General features: G+C 47.0%; 1 protein-coding gene across 1 annotated transcript; it reads right to left on the reverse strand.

Annotated features, from left to right (window-relative positions):
- Positions 1-12,669: 12,669 nt before the first annotated feature.
- LOC112946750 (organic solute transporter subunit alpha-like) lies at positions 12,670-20,400 on the reverse strand. The gene is made up of 7 exons (XM_026038674.1): positions 20,172-20,400; positions 19,990-20,063; positions 18,272-18,430; positions 16,084-16,195; positions 15,302-15,448; positions 13,798-13,903; positions 12,670-13,313 (listed from the first exon to the last, which is right to left on the reverse strand). The coding sequence occupies exons 1-7, from the start codon at positions 20,382-20,384 to the stop codon at positions 13,126-13,128; spliced, it is 999 nt and encodes a 332-aa protein (XP_025894459.1). The 5' UTR covers positions 20,385-20,400; the 3' UTR covers positions 12,670-13,125.
- Positions 20,401-21,192: the final 792 nt, after the last annotated feature.

The raw sequence follows: 21,192 nt of genomic DNA on the forward strand, positions 1-21,192 counted from the left end.
TGGGATCCTTCTTCCCAGCGGCGGGCGCCAATCCCCCCGTGTCGCTGCCTGGAGCCCACGGAGCAGCACACGCTGCTGCCGGAGCCGTTTGTTCGCACGGACTCGGGCCCCAGCAGCCTCTAAAGAAAGGCTTGGCAAGAGGAAGCAGGGGCTGGAGGCCGCCTCCCCACAAAAAGCTCCCACTTTTTAAGTATTTCTAAAGCCATCAGCCCCCAGAACCGAAGCAGAAATCCCAGAGAACCATCAGGGAAGAGGAGAGGAAAATGTGGTTGGTTATTTGATTTGTAGCTCGTGACTATTAATTAAAATCACAGAAGGCACTTTGAGTACAGGCTCAAAGGCTGTTAATGCATCACAGATAGCCTACAACTTGGGAATAGGAGAAAAGCCATAGTTCAAGATTTAAGTCCTACTTTCTATCTTAAAATTTGACTTTCCAGGAAGGAGAAGTCCAGAGCTCTCCATTCCCACACAAATCTCTTTGTCTGAAGAAACTGATATTCTCACCAGGAGCTCAAATCTGCAGTTTTTATGATTTTCAAAGGACAGCCAGGTTTCAAATTTTCTAAAATGTAACTAGTCATACATGCAGAAGACTGAAGTGTTGTAAATGACGCGTTCTGGATGAGGAGAGCAATGAGTAATTTCCATTCTTATTTTAATCGCTAGTGAGCCATTGTTCCACATTTCTTAAAATAAATGCCCCCCGCTGTTTCCCGTGGCTTCTGCCGAAATTGCGCTGAATATTGTGCAGGCAAAAATAGCAGGAGTATTGAAATTCAGAGCATTCCTCTCCCGAGCACAGGGCTGATGAAACACACATCTCCAAACCGGCGAAAATACAAGCGGAGCAGAGAGCAAACGCCGTGAGCCCTGCACTGATTTCTCTGCAGCGGATTCCTGTGAACTGGCACATGCAGGAGGGGGTTCCTGGCACCCCTACGGAGACCCCATTCCTCTCTCTCCGTGTGGGACAGCTCCAGGCAGGGCAGTTTGGACAGTTTGGGTGCTGCTCTGCTCCCTGGGAAGCTCAGCCTCCTCCCGCATGCCTCACCTTCCTTTCCCTTCCCAAAGGAACTTTTGGCTCCCAATGCTCTCCTCACTGTCTGTAAAAGAGCTCCCTGCACAAACTGTTCATACTTCAAAACCAGTGAACAGTGCTTCCCACTGAAAATTGCAGGTGCGGATAGTCCTTCCCAAAGGGTTAAAGCAACCCCTAGGACAAGCTACCTAAGGCAGTGGGGTTTTTGTTTGTTTGTTTGTTTTTTAATCAAAATCAGTATATTTATCTAAGAGACTTTCTATAACATAAGGAATGATTAGCTTCGGACTTGTACTTGGTGTCATGATGAGCTGTCTGGCCTGGATTTCTTCCTGACATTACCAAAGGATTTTGAAAGCCTGGGAAGTCTGACCTGCCCTAATCACAGTCCAAGGAGGGTCCTAACGATGAGGGCGGCCGCAGCCAAGAGCAGCACCTCGCGTTTATCTCCTGCCGGGAACTCCCGTGGCGGCCCCGCTCTGTGCCGGGGCTGCTGCCGTTGACTTTCATGTGTTGCTGTCTGCACCAGTGCGAGCAGAAACAGGCGAGACAACAGTCACAGCGAAGAAAAACTGCGGATCATCGTTCCCTGCATATCTGCAGAAATTCCTGCAGCAGCCACCCGAGCAATTGGATACAGTTGGCGTGGGGCATGCACGTTTCTAAAAAGTTGAGTATTTCAGAATTCCCACCCTTAGGAATGATCTTCAGCTGCACTTTCTGTATCCTACAAACCTAAGGAAGCAGTTCTTTTTCACTGATGCAAAGCTGGAAAATGCAGTGGGGAAGTGATGGAGGAGCCAGGAATGGCGGACACTTCTCCATTTCCAGGCTTTTCCAGGCCTGGGCTTTTTTTCCCCATCATGATATCTTTATGTAGTGCCCAAGAGCACGTACGCATGCTGGAGGTCTGCTTCTCTTTCCCCCCATCCCACCCTTTTCTTTCAGCCACCCTGCATCCAGTCGAGGCCTGACGCCACCAGATGCCACCGACCAAACCGCAGGTGGATAAAATGACTGCACCACTAGATCAGATTAATGGTATTTACAGAATAACAGAAGGGGTTGCAGTGAAACAGGGAGGATTATTTTTCCCCGCTAGCAAGCAGTACAAGCAGGCTCAGTCCAGCTATCCATGAGGAAGAATAAACTAGAGCACTACATATGTGCTGATGGCGCCTTCTTAAGCAGGGGGGAAGGAAGGAATAGGCCTCACTAAGGAGCATATCAGTATGGATTTTACACATCCTATTCAAAAAAAAAAAAAAGTGGAAAAATAGCAAGGTTGGAAACAGTTTCCCTTTATGCCTGAACCCTCTTAGACAGCAAGTTACAGCGTGTCTTGAAAATGCTCCAGCCTCCAGGCACTGCAGACTATGGGGTAGGACAGAGAGTTATGGGGCTTCTCAGTACACAGGGAAACAGATTTGTTTTGCACTTCAGCTACCTCGCCCAGCAGTATTTCAGGAGAACAAACCCCTGGGATGGTCACGACTGACACTGCTTGTGGGGGAAAGGGTGGAAGGAAGCGGTGCAGTGCAACGGGAGCGGATCCGTAAAGGGCAGTGGGTTGTTCGGAGGGCTCAGCCTCTGCGTTACCCACACCTGGGGGAGCTGACAGGGGCTCAAAGTCCCCAGCTCAGCAGCCTAATTTGTTGGTCTTGCGACACCTGGACGAGCCTGTTTAGTCCGTACAGGGCTAAGGCAGTAGGATCTGAGCAAGAACAGCCGAAACAGCCATTCACCCCGTGGAATGATTCGCATTTTTTCTCTGCAAGAAAATTGGATGGTTAGAAGAGACACATGTATTTTGATCCCAACTGCTCGCAGCTCGTGTGGCGGTGATAACAGCAGGGACTCCGGTCAAATATTTGTTGAGACCACAAGTAAAATGACGGAGGCAATAAAAACACCCTGTAGAAGCTGTCCTTTCAAAGCAGCGGCACTATCCACTGATCAGTCTGCGCTGCTTGTTACTTCCCCTGGAATCCGCCACAAATCCCCCCGGATCTAGCTGTGTGACCGCAGCTCGAGCGGGGTGAGTGGGACACGGCCCTTTTTGCAGCCATTCCCCAACGCCTCCCAAAGCTCTCCCAAACGCATCCCACGGCGCTGCGTGAGGGCAAAGGCCTGGGGCGCTGCGCTCGCAGCGGGTGCGAGCGGCCGTGGGGCGGCCGTGGGGCGGGCGGGCAGCGGCCTCGCGGTGCCTTGTTCAAGGGCGCCATCTTGTGAGCGGCGCGGCGCCTGCTCCGCTTCCAGCTTCCAGCTTCCCGCGGCGCGGGAGCCGCCGGGAGAGCGGGGGGACGTGGATGGAGCGGGGCGAGAGGCCTTTCCCGTGGTGGCACAGGCGCCGGCCGAGCCTGCGGGACGGGCCCTGGGGGCTTCCCCGTCCCGGCGTTTTGTGCAGCCTGACAACGCAAAACAGCCGCGACCGATGCAAAACGCCTCGAGTCGGTGCAGCTCGTGCTGACAAACACCCCCTGCACAACACGGGGTGCTTTGCACCCTGCTCGGGGCAGGCGGGACGGGCCGCTCCGGACGGCCCAGGTCAGCAACGAACGGCAACAAACGGGTGTGTTTTTCCTCACCGAAAGCTTCACGAAGGATGCTTAACAGTTTTATTTTTTTTATGAGATATATTTTACTTTTTTTTTTAACAGTAAAAGATACCCTAAATAATTAATACGCAAATTAATTTTAGAAAATATACAAATAATTTTTAGAAAACTACTTTCAAAATTTGAAGTTTTATCATCTGGTATGATAATCTAGAAAAGGACAAAGAAATCAGTTCCACGTTTACAGTTATTTGGGAGACAGGACAGTGTAGAACAGAATTAAAAAGCGAGTGTCCTTCTACCAGTAGTTAAGGACAAGCACAGAGAGGTGCAAGAGGCGGAGGGAGGACTGCGCGGCGCCTGCACCTTGCCCCATAGCTGGGAAGGAGAGAAACCCTCAGGTGTCTGAGGGATGGGGTGGCTGCTGTGCATTTCTGGGTAGTCAGCCTGTAACTTTCCTAGAAAACAGGAATTTCTACAGCTTGTGAAAAAGCCGGTAAATCAAACTTCATTAGTGGTGTTTCACTGCAGATTTTGACTCCGTTACATGGGCTCTTTGCCCAGCAGCAGGTGGCAGAATATTAAGAGACAAAAGCAAGGTAAGAAAAATTATTAATAGCATTATTTTAAAGAAAAAAAAGAAAGCCCAAGCAAACAACTTTTTTTCACTTAGTCACGCTTTTCTCACTGAGAGGGCTCCAACGTATATTGTGTACAAGCGTGGAGAGGCAGCCCCAGGAGCGAGTCTCGGATGGCTCTACAGCTGTTTGCCGAGGGGATTTTGCTTAGTGTCAATGAAATCTCTTTAGACTGTCAGTGGAAATTGGCTTGCGGATGGGATAAGGTCAGGAGTCCTAACTAAATCCCATTATATTAATGAAAGCATTCAGATCACTTCCTCCAAAAGAAAAAGCCGTTCAAAAGATGGTTTTGAGTCTACAATATTAAAAACCATAAATCCCAATTAAAACCTTTTTATCTCTCTCCGTTTATCGGTGTTCTTTTCCTTGAGACAGGCCAAGCGTCGGAGGCTGGCGGTAGGGAACTAGCACAAGGTTCTGTTGCACGTTACAAAAGCAATTCCAAATCCCATTAACATCATTACAAGAGACATAGTAATTAATTCCTTTGCAGGGATTTGCTAACAGGATTTCACTCAGGAAGCTCTAGCTGAGGGCATCACCCTGAGGAGGCAACACTATGTGGGGAGCTGGTTTTGCTGCCTGGGCGGCCTTGGGTGCTTCAGACGTGAAGGAGGTGAAGAAGTCGCTCGCCTGCCGCTTCTTCAGGGCGCAGGGATCTTGTCTTCTGTCTGTACAGCAGCATTTAGCAAATAGGACCCTGCAGGTCAATTTACATTAAAAATAGAAGTGGGCTTGATAGCCCATTTTGGCAAATTGGAAATACAGTTATGAAATTTATAGTCAAATAGTTTTATTTGCTATGATGCTCATACTAGTTTCCCACAGAACTTGGTTAAATTTGTGCAAATCGTTAAAAATGGACAAATTGCAGAAGGGATTTGTGAGGGATTTGCTGTATAGCCAAGTTATTTACTATGTAACATTTACCCCGTGCCACATGCTTTAAGGGTGTCCCTGCTGGAGCAGGGAGGTTGGACTAGATGGTCTCTAGAGGTTCCTTCCAACCTCAACCACTCTGTGATTCTGTGATTTACAATGTGGTGGTAAGAGGTCAGTTAGTATTTAACACATCACTACTTTTAAAAAATATACATATATTTTTAAGAGACTTTTATTGGCTCCCAGAAGCTGGTTGACCTTTAAGTGCATAGTTATACTGACAAAAAAAAGACCAGTCATAACCACACAGTCAACTGATGAGACTGAGCTACGATGGATACTAAAGATCTGTAGGCTTCAAGGAAGAGAATGTAAAAGGTGGAAGAAGAAGCATGAAAGAGGGAGTTTGCTAGTAGAAAGCAACATGTAACTAAAAAGATATAAAGGGAAGGAAAAAAAAACAGGCAGTTGGTTTAGTGTTCTATTCTTAACATTGTCCAAAGACAGAAGACCAAAAAGCTTTACTATCCGTGCCCATGCACGTTGGGCCCTCCACAGCTCTCAAGGCAGCTGGCAAAGAGGAAAAATTTACACCTAAGTTGACTGGAGTGTTTTGTTTTAACACAAACATTAAAATGTAAAATATTTTAATGTAAACTTGAAAGGTAAAATGGCAAATGTATTTCTTAGGAAGGAGTACTTAAGCTGAGTTTGAAACCTGATCCTTTTTTGAAGTAAAAAGTAACACATACAAGGAAAATAAACAGTCTTGGAAAAATAACTCAAGTATCTCCAATGAGAAAGGAGATTTTTAAAGCATTAGCCCTTAAGGCTTGCTTGCTCGTGCTCTTTTTCTCATTATATATGTTCAGGGAGGAGGGATGTTCCTTAGGAGAGAGGATGCCCTCATGTATAGCTTCCAGGGACAGGACACATGAATTACTGCCTAAAACCAAAGCAACCAATTTAAATAGGAACAATTTCTACTGAAGCCCAGAGGTAGCAGCAGCTGATGGCATTGGCAAGAGCAGGCAGATGCAGAGAAACAGAGCAATAGGCAGACGGATAAGAACTGCAATCCTGAATTTAAGAAGAAACAGTAATTCATAAGCAAAAAGCTATATTAAAAAAAAAGAAAAAAAAAAGGCAAAAGTGAATGAGAAATAGTTGTTGTTGGCTTGCATGAGCATGCAAGTATGTGCCCCTTGTGTGCAGTGTTTGTGGTAGCGCGAATGGTCCTTGGCAGGTGTGCACACAAACCACAGACCCTTCCCTGAAAGGAGAAGTTCGGGCGCTGTTTACCTTCATCCAGATAAACATTGGGAAGAACAAGCTGCAAACCAGTCAGGTAGGGGAAGTGCTCAAAACAGGTGCCCTCAGAGAGATGAATCCAGCAGCAAAGGTCCCCCGTGGTGCCACATGTGGACCCGAAACCCAGCACGTTCCTCGGGGCCAAGAGTTGCTGCAGGTATCGGTGGACATGAAGGCGACAGGAGTGGGCAGAAGGAGCCGCTGTCTGGCCCCTGGCCCCTTCTCTGCTTTCCTGGGGTGGCCTCTCCACCTGAGAGGCCTTGGTAGACTTGGTGTTGCTTAAAACCAGCCCATACAGCCCTCCCGCTGGCCCGTTTCTGATGCGAAGCTTTGCTTGGAGGCTTAAGGGTTTGTTTGCAAGGGGGCACAGCAAGCAGAGGACGTGACGAGCGCCACGTGCTGCCGGTGACCAAGCAGGGCTCCGGATGAGGGGCTCCCCACAAGAGCCAGGCGAGTCCTGGAGGAGGCACCGGCACGGCCAGCGGCCCTGCTCGGGCACTGGTGCTTCTCCTGTCGCTGGCTCTCAGGTCTCACCCCTCTTGTCAACAGGGTGCAACCCCCTCGAGCTCCCTGGGCTAAGGAAACCTCCGGGTGGAGCTGACCCAGATACTGCAGGTTAAATCACTGCTCACCCGTGTGAGCTTTGCAGGGAGGCCACAAATGCACCATGTTGTATGCAACACGCTAAGGGTGGCTTTGTTTGCCAGAGGTATCACCTAGTTTAAACCAGCTAATATTATTTGATAATATATATCACATGGCAATGATCAGGGCTATTTCAGCCGCTGGGATTTTAAAACAGAATATTACTTTCTGGTTTTCAACTGTATTGTTTACTCACACCTACAAATCTGGCTTCCCAATCAACACTCATAGCCTAGGCATCTTTTCCTCTCTAAATACTACACTGTATTTGTATTCCAGGAAGGCTTTTGAGAACCTGAACATGGCTCTCCTGGGAATGGCTGTCTTGAAGTTTGCAGAACTTGGCCTAAAGCCCTAGTTCGAGGTGATGGTTTAGCCCCACCAGTCTGTTTTTACAAATGATGGAAGCTCGTAATTCTGGTAAATCCTGTAATGGCAAGAAATGAAGAAACCTAAATAATTCTTTTCAAAAGAAGACCCAAAATAACATCCAGGCTAAAAAACAATGGCTTAGTTTTTAAAAAAAATTAATACAAAAAGTATGATACCAGAGGTAGGAGGCTGCAAAAGTAACAGAACAGCCTACATTTCACATCTCTATATTGAAAAGACAGCAATAGAGCCCTGGAAGAACTAAGCACACCATTTTCATGCCAAGGAAATTAGCCTTTCTACCATTAGCCTTTACGTAGGTTTTGATGTTATACCATGTGTTAATTATTTCCAAATCACAAGTGCAAACACTCACCCTGATTGGAAAATTAGCAGATTTCAAACTCAGGTAATTTCCCCCTAATGAGGAACTTGTTGAACTGAATTTAACAATTAGCTCACACCCTTTGCTGGCTGGCTATGTCAATAAGGCTACGAGCAGATGCAGGAACTTGCCTTTTTTTTCTCCTCCAGTGGCTTGCGCTGGAGGATGAATGTAAATTCACCCTGCAGGCTTGTGCCTCTGGCTTGTAAAGTTGCAGTTCTCAAATAATGCTAGAGAAGGAGATGCCTGCCCGCGTGGTATAGTTCTTGCTTACTTTGCAACCCTCTGTATGTGGATGAGTTTCCATGGATGCCTTTTGCTATGGATGGAGGACCTTTGCAAGCAGGATATTCACAGTTAGAAAGGGTAAAGCTTATTATTTATTGGCCAATATGCACAAAGGTAGGTGCACTGAGGCACTAGTGGGCTTTCTGCCCCTGATCCAGGGGGTCATAGCTAGCCAGGCAGCTCCCAGGCACAGTGGAAGGTCTCACTTCTGCTGCTTGGAGCAGGCTGCTCATCAAAGATGCTGAACTGCTGTCTCCAGACTAGTTAACTTTTTTTTTTTTTTTCCCCTGTAGGATTTTGGGTTTTTTTCATATTTTCTTTTTTTTTTCTCCTTGGGAATCCTTAAGCTGCTAATTATCCCTATGTCAGCGTTTGCACCTTTGCTGGTGATTTTACCTTTCTTATCTGGCGTGGCTCTCCTTTGCTCTGCAGGCTTCCTTAAAGGACTTTCTCGCAGCTTAGCAGTTTTCTCGGACACTTCAGCCAAGTTCAGCCTGTGTTAAAGCCGTGCCTTAGCCCTCAGAGAGCTGAGCCCTGGGAAGGGAAGGCTACGCTCTGCAGCCGCCGAGCTGCATTAAAGGCAATGTAAGCAGTTGTTGCCCTCCCGTTAGCTCGATGCGTAAGCAGTGACTGTGGCTGCCTAATGGATGCTGGGCAGCTGGGTCTGAAAGAGGGTGGCCTCTGTGTAGGTGCCCAAGGAGGGGACACCACAAATGGAAGGCAACCTGACCTCAGACAACGTGGAGTTTTGGGTTTTTTTTTTCCCTTCCCCTTTCTTGGTCACTTCTAGAATGCCCAAAGCCTCAAGTCTGGCTTTCCTGTAAGTGCATGTGGAAAATCTCCATTAAGAGCTTCAGGCTGCTTTTCAATTTATTTTCTGTAATATTTTTTTCTTGCTTTCCTAAATAGCTGAATAAAGAATCTTTGCCGAGTTCAAGCCATCCTAGATCTGTCTTTTAAGCACTTGTATCTTCCAGTGCTACGCTGGCACTACAGCCCTATTATTATAACTAAATGGCAACAGTGTAGACCTAGTAATCCTAAATATAAAGGAGCAGCTACCGATTCTTATTCTTAAAAAAAAAAAAAAAAAGTTCTCATCTCTTCAAATCTGCTGGTTTTGTTATATTTGGGTTGGCATGTTTTACTAGGAGCAGGGACTTGGGAAGTGAGGAACATGAAGGGTTTGTGGAAGGAGCCCATGTATCTACTAGCAATGCTGCTGTTGGGAGGTAGAGTAGGATGTGACTTAACAGAGTTGGGGAAAGGCCTAAGAATGTTCTGCCTGTCTGCTCTCCCAAACCAGCCTGCGCAGCTCTCCGGTTTTCCTACTGAGGAGGAAGAACGCGGCAGGGACCAGCGCGAGGGGCGAGGAACAGAGGAGACCACTGGGGATGGGATATGGGGAGGGGAAGGATACAGCCTCCCGAACTCCCTCCTGGCAGCGGGAACAGACCCTTGGGTGGCCGGTCGCTTCCTTTGCTGCTGATGTGTGAAACCCAATGGGGTGAATGCAAGTGCACTGAGAAGCTAGCTAGCTTGTTTGGAAAGCCAGTCCTGCAAAGCTACGCAGAGCTAGGGTTAATTCAGCCCTCTCCCGTACGTGATGCTCTTATTACAACACTTTGTGGTCAGTATTTGCTTTCATGCTCATCTCTTTACTGCTTGGCCACCCAAACCACATAGCTGATTTTTTTTGTCTTCTCTCTACGTTCTCATCACTCTCTCCAAATGCTGTTTTTACCTTTGATCTCATATCTCTGCGGATCTATTGCTGTCTTTATTTAATGGTGCTGGTGTGTTTTTCTCATCAGTAATGCCACCAATAAGATACCTTTATACTTCCTCACTTTATGATCTAAAGCAAATGTAGCTTAAAGGTTATAGGCTCACCGTAAGACTTATTACTTTATAGCAGCCATAAAAAAAATGAGTTGTGAAACTTATTATCTCCTGTTAACATTTTGTTGGATGTTTTCAAACGCTTCTCTCGCCACTGTCACGCAATCGAGAGCGATTTCTCTTGCTGGTGGGAAAGGCATCCTTATCAGAACGCATGCTGGAGGAATATCCTGGGCTTTGTTTTGTTGTTCCTTGTTCAGGTTGCCTAAGGTGCAGCTCGGATGTTGGGCTTGCCATCTTCAAGAAATTCAGCTAAAAGAAGGTAGCGCATGTGGTGCAGGCTGCCCACTGCCCCTGGCCCCTGCCCCGCTAGAGAGGAACCCCTGGATCCCGCAAGTTAAGCGGTGTGTCTGAGCAGAGGGGGAAGAATTTGAGAGATTGGGGGAGGGATTCTTTCCTTAAAAAAGCTTTTTTTTTTTTTTTTAAAGTAAAATCCATCCATTCTATCGCACTCCTATAAGGTGCAATTCAAGGAAGCTCTTTGGCACCTATTTACGATGCAGTATCTCAGATTTTTCTCAGAGAAGGGTTCTCCGTGAGCAAGTGTTTTCTAGAATTTGCCCTCTGTGACTGTGCAAAGTAAAAGACAAAGTAAAAAGAGGTGTCTTTGCTGCCAGCTCTGCTTGACACTTCATCACCTGGCAGTACGTTTTATTGCTCTAATGTTAGATAAATAGCAGGACAAACAGTATCTATTCACAAGCACAAGAGCTAGTGATGCTTCTGGCTGAATTGGTTCGTATTGCTGCATTTTAGTGGGCATTTTAGAGAGATGGCAAACACGAGGCCAATGGGCCAACAGCGCTCCTGTCCCCTGAACAAGGGCCTCGAGGGCAGCACGTGTGAAGAGGAAGACCCTCCTGCCACTTTACTGGGTGTTCAGGGCCCCCCCAGCTCCGTCAGATTCTGTATGCGGAGCCTCTGCCGTGGGTCTGTGGATCCGGCCGTGGATCCTGCTCGCAGAACCACTGCAGAGCCTCTCCCAGGGATGCTCTCTTGCCCCTTTTGCCCTAAAAACTGTGTTCCACGGAGACTCAAGGACACTTTACTGGCTGCAAATATTTCCAATTTTGAAACTTTTTGAAGTCCCAGCCAGCCACTCCCTCTGTCCTTGAGAACCACTTTGCAAGTCCAGAAGAGCCACATTATTAATGTATCTGTGGCCTTGTGTACCCAGACCTAATGAAACATTAGGGATACACTAATAGCTGTCCTGTTAAAAATGCTTTAACAGTTTATGTTAAAAAAAGTAAGCTGGTCCCTAGTTAACTCTATGGACATGTAGGGTGCTCTTGCATTAAACCCTTCAGACAGTTTTTGAAGGAACATGCAGATCCTATCATGTTAATGCAGTTCAAGAATCTGTGTTTCTTTCACAGACTACCAGTTTATTAAAAAAAATAAAGTATATTTTTCAACTTTTTTCAAAAATCATTTTTCTAGCAAAATGGTATTATTCTGTTGTTAAGGAAAATACTTCTGACCTCTATCTAAATGAAAAAAATCTTTAATCCAACTTTCCAGCTTGCTTAAATATACAGAATATTTACTTCCAGTTTAGGAGCTGGGAAATCATTTCTGGAATTCCTTCTACAGCAAAAATAACTCCCCCCTATTTGCCCAGCTCTGCTTTAATGGCAAAATGTTTGACATACTACAGGTAACAGGTGATAATAAGATATTTCCTAACATTAAACATTTTTCCGGTCTACATAAATAATAAGCATCCATGCTGCATGGATTGGGCATTTCCTTCTAGGAATCTGCACACAGATGTGACGCTCAGATGTGGAGAGCGCCAAGCGCTCACACAGGAGCAAACACAACATCCATGTGCTCATTACACAGAGTAAACACAATATCACATTACAAATGACAGCAAACTAAATCAAAGCAGTCAGGGTCATTCAAGAATATCGGGACCATTTACAAAAGGGCAGGAGCTGATTTAAGCAAAATAGACTAATGGATGTGAAGTCAAAAGGTCTCATAGCACTTGAGGTTCTACTAGATGCAGAGGTGGGGTGGATAAGCTGGGGAAACAAGAATTTCTTGGAAAAACCTCCCAATCACAGAGTGGTTGAGGTTTGAAGGGACCTCTAGAGACCATCAGTCCAACCCCCTGCTCCAGCAGGGACACCCAGAACACAGGGAACAGGGCGGCATCCAGGTGGGTTTGGAAGATCTCCAGAGAAGGAGACTCCACAGCCTCCCTGGGCAGCCTGTGCCAGGGCTCTGGCACCCTCACAGGAAAGAAGTTCTCCAATAATAGTTATCCTCATAGACACGTTTTACACAGATATTCCACATATCCTGATTCCTGTTCTCCAAGTAGAGAACTGAAGGACCACACAACATCACAGAGCAGTGACAATGCCCCTGTGTGGACCATAATCCTTACTTTCCTTTTCCAGATCAGTGACTGGAAAACCGCCTTCCCTCAGAAGACCATCTGCCAGGGTCAATTGTATATCTGCAAATGGAGGCTGTGTATTTACAGAGTTAGGATGTGAACTGCCAGAGAATGAGAAAGTCTTGCCCTGCTGAGATGGTGAGTTATGTAGGTAGAGAGCATGGACAAGCCGGGGGATTTCTGAGTGAACGTGTACAAATATCTTTACTGACCCAAATTAGCTGTAATGAGTCTGTGGCACAGAGCGCGAGAGGAGAAATTCTAATGGAGGACAGATGGGAAAATGCTGTGTTAGACCTGGAGCGAGATCCTGCCTACATGAAACGGGTTTAAAACAAAAGTCACAAAAAGATAAAAAAGAGAATGGCTTTGGATTATCTCTAAATCACGGCCATTCAAATAGCTAAAAAAAAAAAATCATATTGTGAGATTGTTTGGCCACTGTCAAGTGTTTCACAATAGGATAAAATTACATGGTACGAAATATTAGTAAATGACACGCTATGAAAACACTCACATCATGTGTATATATCACTGGAGAAAAAAAAGGGGTTATCCTCACTGGTCCCTGCAGTGCAGCTCACAGGTATCTACCCCAGAAGCTGTTCTCACTGGGGCTGTGGTTATTTGTGTTGCAAGGATACAAGAGCTCCTACAGCTGAGCCTCCAGCTCCTGCAGGGACCTTCTAAACGCCTGGCAATGCACCCTCACTGAGGGCACCGTTCAGGGTGATCTTGGGAGTCTGCTTGTTGTCGTCGCCTTCCTCGGGAGTGCCCTCTGGGGGTTCTAGATCATCGTATCTTCTCCGATAGACCACCCGTGAGATTAGGGTTATCAGGAACATCTCCACGATGAGGAGCTGTTGGATCATATCTGCCAAAAAGAGGCAGCGGGGAGGATACAAAGCAGGAGGAACAAACAGCAACATGAGGATCAGGGAAGGAATGAACAACTGATTCCTGTCTTGACAAAACGAGCTACCTTTGCTACCCTCCTCCCATAATGGAGCATGTCTTACACTCAGCAGTTACATCAGTTACAGAACTAATGTACTGCCCATCTGTAAGCATGCACCCAAAATCCATGAGATTTAACAATAATTATACTTGTTGGTTTCTTGTGTCTGATTTCTGATTCTAACTCTTCTCAAGTTCTCAATACTCTTACCAAGTTTTTGTCTATTTCTTTGCAAATATGACAACTATAAAAGTGTTGTTATTGTTCTTAAGTAAAAGCTAAGATTCTCAAATGGCTACACGATCCCAGGAGATTAACACTTCAGGAAAACACGAGATACTTACACTTCACTGCTGCTAACTGCAGTAAGTGAAGAACAACCCCCTCCCAAAGAACTTACAGGCTCCTCTTGCTGATGAGGAGAGTGGTGGGACACAGGGAATAATCCTTTGCATAGCCAAGATGTTGATAATAGCTGCCTGCAGCTGGCTCAGGATGAGGATAAACTGCACCAGGAAGAGAAGAGAGATGCTTCACCTACCAGCAGGAGGATTATAGCCCCCACACCAGTTCTGCTTTCATAACAGACCCTGTTCCACCTCATCCTTCCTTGCCTGCCCTCCTCACCAGCAGTCTGCCTGCGCTTCTGAAGAAGGTAGCCTTTGGTCAGGATGATGTTGTCGTGCATGTGATTATTAAACCAAACCTCTCTATTCTACAAGTGATTCATTTTAGCACTTCATTCTGGAAGTACAACACACACAGAGCTCCCTGTCGGAATCTTCACCAATCGAGCTCTGAACGTTAGATAAAAAGGTTTAAGATGCTCCCCGTGAACCTAACCCTGAGCTCATGCTCTCCTTTAGTGCGAGAGGAATTCAAGGAATGTTTCTGTTACTGGCTCAGCTGTTGGCCACAGCAGGGAGACACGGTGCTCCAAGGCTAAATGGAATTGTACGGAGTTCTTCCTTTCCAGAAGGACTGAAGGGTGAAGGACTCGGCGGCTCAGGTTTGGTAGTGGGCCTCGTACTGCCCACTAGCCACCGCGCTGGGCCTTCTGGCAACAGCGAGAGCGTCTCTCGAGCCGCTGCTCTCACTGCCTGGGGGTGAAGCCTCGCGTGACATCTTAAACGGGACACGCGCTAGTGCAGGGTGACAACCGCTCACCGTCCCGCCTGCTGCGTTTACAACCATCTGGCAGTTTGCTGAGCAGACCCCTCCGCGTGGAGTCTCCCTACATGTTCCCTACAAACAGGACGCATATCCAAGGATTTCACCTTACTCTCTTTCTTCAGGGTTGTGTGGGAGAAGGCAGTCGTATCCCTGGACTTGCACACCCAAATGATCTAGTTCTGTTCTTTATTGTTTAGTGACTCCCAAACAGGATTTTCAGTATTATCTAACCCTGAAAGGCAGAATGGCCAAAAGAAATACTTTCAAAATGGAGTGTCGTGGTCTGCTAGAACAGTTCAACAAAAGCCACCCACAGTTCTCCACGTCCTCACCTTGTTTTTAGGTACACACCAACATTTTAACATTGTGTTTCAGGATAGTGTGTGCCCAAAGCTTCCTTCAAGCCTTGCAGAAGGTGGTGTTCTGATTTCCATAGCTTAAAGATGAATGGATTTTAAAGAGCTCAGATATCCAGCACTGCTGGAGACTACACTCAGCTCATGCTTAATGGAGCAGCAGTCACGGGGAACGCTTCAAACAGATGCAGGAGAGCTTTAACCAGGTGCAAATATGCCTTTGTACAGTGTTTTATGGAAAAAATACCATAACATTTAAACAAACAACCAAGAATTAAAGAGGCAACATTATATCTACAGTAATGTTGATATCAATAATGTTGATATCAATGTTATATCAACAGCAATGTTTACCAAAAATGTTAAATTTCTCACCTGATAAAGAGCAAACTTAGGGATGATCTTCTTACAATTAAGGATAGTCCTAACTTGCCGAAACATGATTCCAACTGGCCACAGAGCAATAATGGTAAGGATCCCAACAAAGCAGTTAATCCATATTGCAGCTCCATCAGGAGATAGCTAAGAAGCAAATTAAATAAGAATAGTTACAAAACTTGATGACATCAGTTTTACTATTGCAAGGCAGCCATTATGAACTGGCAGGTGCAGACACTAAAATTTTTGGTTTTAGCTCCACTAAAGTTGAAGCTAACAGGGGTTGCTGAGGTTTGCACTGGAAACTGCATAGCACTAAATTTACCAATTTACCTTTTTTTTTTATTTATTTTTTTTATTTTTTACACCTTGCAAGGATACAAAGCCCTCTGGAATTTGCAGGAAAATACTGAATTAGTTTTCCTATTTGCACCTGGTACCTTTTTCTTAAGGCTGCACTGCACAAAACAGGGCAGGTGCCTCTCACAGGCCATTCTGCAGGCCTAAGGCCCAGAGCAAACAGACTGGGCCATGTGCTAGAGCACGACCTCATACCCAAACCCCCCTGACACTCAGCTTCTTTCCAAGATAAGCCAGCAGATGAAGAGTCTGGGGGAAGGGAGAAATCATGCACTTCTGGGTCTCTTTTTAACAGAACAAAGCCAGGGCAGGCCTGGGAGTGTTCCCAGATCCTGCTGTTAAAGCGTTGGCCAAGATAGTAACATCAGCCCCCAAACGATGGATGTTGTGGGCTGCTGCTCATGGCAACTTCCACTTACATTATAAGGTTTGTAATTGCCATTGGTCCAAAGCACTATTGATAGGAACATGAGCACAGGTCGAAAGAAAGCCAACTGAAAGGTGCCCAGCTTCAGCCAAAGGAGAGTTCGCCTGATAAACAATCAAAAAAAACCAAGCCAATTAATAACCTTAATAACACTTTTTTGATATTGTCAAAGAGCAAAATTTCTCCACTCCTATTGCCATAGAGCACATACCAATATGTGGGGAGGAACAGCTTTAAGATTCAAAAATATTTGCAAGCATTGCCCAGATGCTTGTTTAGTAGAGCCTCTGCAAAAAGAGTATTCTGCACCAATGGCCTACTAACCAAAACAGGGCAAAATGTGATGTCTTGCTCTGCTCTGGGGCTAATGAGGGAGCCTCTAGCACCAGAACAGGTCCCTGAATGATAGTGTCATTTGCTCTGTCATGCTGCCCTATTTCACTTCTCAGATGAAACTGAGTAACTCAGCACTTGGGGCTGGATGGCAAGCTACAGCAGAGTTTCATGTCGTATGGCATGTGCAGTGCTTCTGTCTGCCTCTGCCTTCCCATTCAGCCAATTCTTAATCTTCTAGTAAACCAAGAAAAGGAATTACACAGGCTTAGGTGAAAGAACTGGTAACTTTCCAGTGCATCCTGAGTACTACCAGTGTGGTTTTGCTTCTCTGAGCTGTAACAGGAGAGGAAAGCTGTCTTTCCCTGAGTAACCTGCACATAGCCAGCAGGACCGGGCAGCATTTCCTTTCTCCTGTCTGCCAGTATAATATTTATCCAGAACACAGCTCATATGCAATTGCCTGGCCATCCAGTATTAAACCTTCCCAAAAAGGGGTCAATGCATGTGCAGACAATGGGCACGAGAGCCGACTGAAGTCAACTCACCTTGACGCTTCAGAGAAGAAGCTTCAGCTGCTGCAGCAGGCTCAGCTCTTACTCTACTACTGCCCACTTCCCATACCCTTTTACATTGCCGTCTTCACTGCAGCTTCCTGGTCCCTTGAGACTCCCGTGGCAGCTGCCTTAGCAGACAACAGGCTGCTGTTCAGAACACGTTCCAGCATATAGATGTGAAGCAGGAATTCCCTGAATTGCTCCAGGAAGACAGCTCTTAACCTTGGGACTATGAACAGCATGGGCACCCGTGGCATGGCCTGCAGCAGGCCAGCCATTTAGTGCATATGCTTTCCAAAGATTCCTTATTCCCAAAGGATAACACGGCAAACAGGCTCTGCCACTGATGGCCAATCCCTCGGCGAGACTTCCCGGTACCCTGCACACTGGATCCTGGAGCTTTCTGCTCTCTGCATGAGCAGTGCTCCCGTGCCCTGTGCCAGCAGACAAGCCCTGGGAAAGCTCGGGGGCTCTCAGGCTGCAGGTCTTGCCGAGAAGCCCGTAAGCGACAGCGTGAGCAATGCTGGAAGGAGGCCGGGTTCACCCTTCACTGTATCAACTGCTACCTATAGGTGCAGCGCTCAATCCTTACCGCCCTTCTCTAAGTGCCTTATGGGTTCAGTAGAAGAAAATACCTGTTTCTGTCTTACCAATGTCATTTCATGGAGATCAAAACTTTCCAGGAATAAGACCTGCTTTTGTTTTAAAAAATATATTTTAATCTGAAGTATTTTCAAGGTTAAAATAAATGAAGCTATTTTGTTTTTATCGAGGTAAGAGGAATTTTCTTTAAGACAACCTCAATTTGAAAATTCTGTTTGTGGAAAGTATCCAATTAGGAGTCAATTGTTCCCTTCTGGTATGAAAAGAAACTGAAATCTCACTTATTATTGCTTCTAGAATGGAAATTCCCCCTCCCACACAGCACTGCTTAGTACACAAACGGTTTCTTGAAAAAGAATGGGACTAGTTGGGGGATAAACACACTGTTCAATGTGATACAAGGGGGAACACTGCACTGGGTTAGAAACCAGTTATCTCAGGTTCTCTACTTTTAATCCACTTTACGCATTAATAAAAATGAAATAATTCAGTGGCATGGCGCGTTGCTAAAAGGATGGTGCTGTTTAAACGAGCCAGCTTGGGAGGGACAGAGGAGAGCTCAGTCATAAGAGCCCAGAGAGTGTTTTTCAGGAAGCAAGGAGGCCCTTTGCTGTAAATGTGGCCTTGCCAAGTTGGCTGGATTCCAGCAGCAGTTTTCCAGCCGGGAAATCTTAAAGGGCAACTCACCTAGTGATGCGCACGCGGGGCAGGCAGAGGCAGCAGCAGCAGCAGGGGCCTGTGCTGATCTTGAAGCGGCCCTTTTCGAACCGCCGGAGGAAGAGCTTTTGACCGCCGCACTCCTTGACCATCATCAGCAGGAACTTGTGGATAACTATGGCAAAGAATCTAGGAGAGGAAGAAAAGACCAGCTTGAACTTCTCCTATATGTCTCTCGTGTGCCTGCCAGGCCATCAGTACCTTCTGCTGTTGAGAGGTTTTAATGCTTGTGGGTTTTTTTTTTTTTTTTTTTTTTTTTGCAATCAGTAGAAATTTAAGCAGTAGCTGTAGCAAATCGTCAGCTTCCCATCACTTTGGAAGGTCAGAACTGCTATAGCTCCATTGCAAGAGGAACAAACTGAGACACAGAGCGGCTGAGGAGCTGCCCCGAACCACCCTGGTGGTGATGGCAGGCTCAGCCAGTTTGTAAGCGCAGGAATTCTGGCCCAAATCATTTTAGGGCCATGCTTTCCTATCACTTAGTCCTGAGCGGACCAAACTTTTCAGAACAAGAGCTATTCCCACTGAAATATATATGTATGTATATGTACATAGGGCTACCTCCATATCTGCATTTAGCTAACACTGTGGGTGCTGCCCCAGGCAGGGTGCGGTTCCTCCAGGGTCAAAGCAGGTCCAGGCAGTGCCGGCTACAATCCTATCCCTGCCCTCCACCAGCTGCACACATTGAGCCCTTCCCAGGAACTACAGAGTGTGCAACCACCCATTCCCCCCTGCTCCACACTGATCCAGGGAGGTGATCCCTCAAAATCCAGCAAGCAGGAATCCACAAAACAGAAGAGGTTCTCTCCAACTGCACTGCCTTCCTCATGGAGCTCATGTGCAGCTAGAAAAGTGTGAGTGGTGCTGCAAGGAAGGTGACAGGAACCTGCACCTGGGGCAAGGGAGGAAGGAGGCTTAAGAGAAGCTCAAAGCACCACAGGGCTGGGCCCTTGCACATCTCTGGCAGTTTGTAGTTTGCTGTGTGAACGGCTGTGTGTTAACAGTGCTCCCTGGCACTGTCTCTCCTGCTTTCTGTGTAAATGCCGTGTGCTATAGGGCAAGGCTGACCAGAGTTTGCGCTATCCTGGTTTCCAAAATCATCCCAGTGCTCCTGGACCAGACACCGCCACACAGCAGCCCCCCGCTAGGCTTTGCCTACGGAGGCTACCCCATCCCCTCCAGGAATCAGCAACCACATTTCTCCGTTATTCCCTGTTCATGTCCGAGCTGTTGTACAGACAGTGCCTTTATCAGGACAACGGCAGAACATTTTTACATTGATATACTTACTAGAGGGTCACTTGCCACCATTAAAAATAGACCCCTACAGCTCATCATTAACAGCAGCACGGTGAAGAAGTCACAGGTCAGAATCTCATTCTGCACAATATCCACAGGCAGGAAAAAGAAGGGGTACCACTCTAGAGCTGCTGTCAGTCAAAGGACTCAAATAATCCGAAGTCACAGCCCTCTTGTGCTCACAGTCCCTCTAGGGGCTGCAGCACCGGGAACTGCCTCAGCATTTTACACTTACCATGAAAGAGCTGCCAAGAGATTTCATCTCAAACTAAAAATTACCAAATTGTTAAATTTACAAAATGACTGTGTTTACCAAGAGTAGCAGGTGTTTAAAGGGAAGAAACTCGGGGTTCGGTGCAATGTCTAGAAACCAGGAGAATACTCACACTGCTGCTGTGAAATCTGTAAACATCGTGGAGCGAGGAATCCACATCCCAATGCATGAGGTAGTGGCAATCACCTGTGCAGAAAGGGAGCAGAGGTAAAACAAGTTCATGAAATACATATTTTTTTCCAAAGGCAACCCCCTTTTCAACACTCAGATTTATCTGCTTTGCATGACACTTACCGGAGCCGCAGCGTTTATCCAAATTAAGATTGATCTTTTGGAGGAGGGGATTTTTCTATAGATATAGACCACTTCCTCCACAAACACCAGAATGGCAATGAGCGTCATCAGAGTCAAGATTGCAAAGAGAAATATACCTGCCAGGTCAAGGCCTGCAGAGCAGAAAACAAAAGCATGTGTTTTGTTCCACCACATATAATGTAAAGACAGCATCTCGGAGGGACGACTTGGAGCTATTCTGGCAAAGACCTGTACGCATCCTTGCCTAGGGACGTGGGTCACTGACTCAACTGTACTTAGACTGACAAATAAATCATAGAATCATAGAATGCCGAAGGTTGGAAGGGACCTCAGAGGTCATCGAGTCCAACCCCCCTGCACACGCAGGGACACCCAGAGCACGGGGCACAGGGCTGCATCCAAGCGGGTTTTAAAGACCTCCAAAGAAGGAGACTCCACAGCCTCCCTGGGCAGCCTGTTCAAGGGCTCTGTCACCCTCACTGTCAAAAAGTGTTTTCTCAAGTTCCCGTGGAACATTTGGTGCCTCAGTTTGTGGTCGTTTCCTCTAGTCCTATCGGTGGCCGCCACTGATCTTTCAGGATCTTTTTAGGATGCACAGAGAGCACATGTAGAGAGCCACTCCGCGCCAGGCGCCTTCCTCCCCGCTCTGCTCTGTGCCGGGACGGCTGCTTGCGCCATCCCGCCTCCCTCCAAAGCCACAGTGGCCATGGCACCCGCATCCCCCCAGCCCGCTGCCCGGCCAGGCCTCCAGCGGGGACGGCAGCGCGGGCAGCCGCCTTCCATCCCGCCGGGAAGGGAGACGGGAGAAGGCGGGCAGCAAGGGGTCGGAAGGAGGGAGGGAAGGGGGCAGGAAGGGGGTAGAAAGGAGAGAGGGAAGGGGCAGGAAGGGGGTAGGAAGGAGGGCAGCAGGGGGCAGGCGGCCGTTGCTGCGCGGCGCGGCGGTTGGGGCGGTTAGGGCGGTTGGCGGCGGTTGGGGCCGTTGGCGGCGGGCGCGGCGCGG

The sequence above is a fragment of the Nothoprocta perdicaria genome, unplaced genomic scaffold (assembly GCF_003342845.1).
Source record: "Nothoprocta perdicaria isolate Ctin4 unplaced genomic scaffold, notPer1 scaffold_215, whole genome shotgun sequence".
NCBI classification, from domain to species: Eukaryota; Metazoa; Chordata; class Aves; order Tinamiformes; family Tinamidae; genus Nothoprocta; species Nothoprocta perdicaria.

Excerpts from the sequence above, each read along its gene's own strand:
- LOC112946750 (XM_026038674.1), bottom strand. The coding sequence starts at position 20,384 with ATGCTGTCTTTACATTATATGTGGTGGAACAAAACACATGCTTTTGTT. Across the intron at positions 13,904-15,301 it reads CTAAGTTTGCTCTTTATCAG|TTTATCCTCATCCTGAGCCA; the intron begins GTGAGAAATTTA and ends TTCCTGGTGCAG. Across the intron at positions 13,314-13,797 it reads CTCATCAGCAAGAGGAGCCT|ATATGATCCAACAGCTCCTC; the intron begins GTAAGTTCTTTG and ends TCTTTTTGGCAG.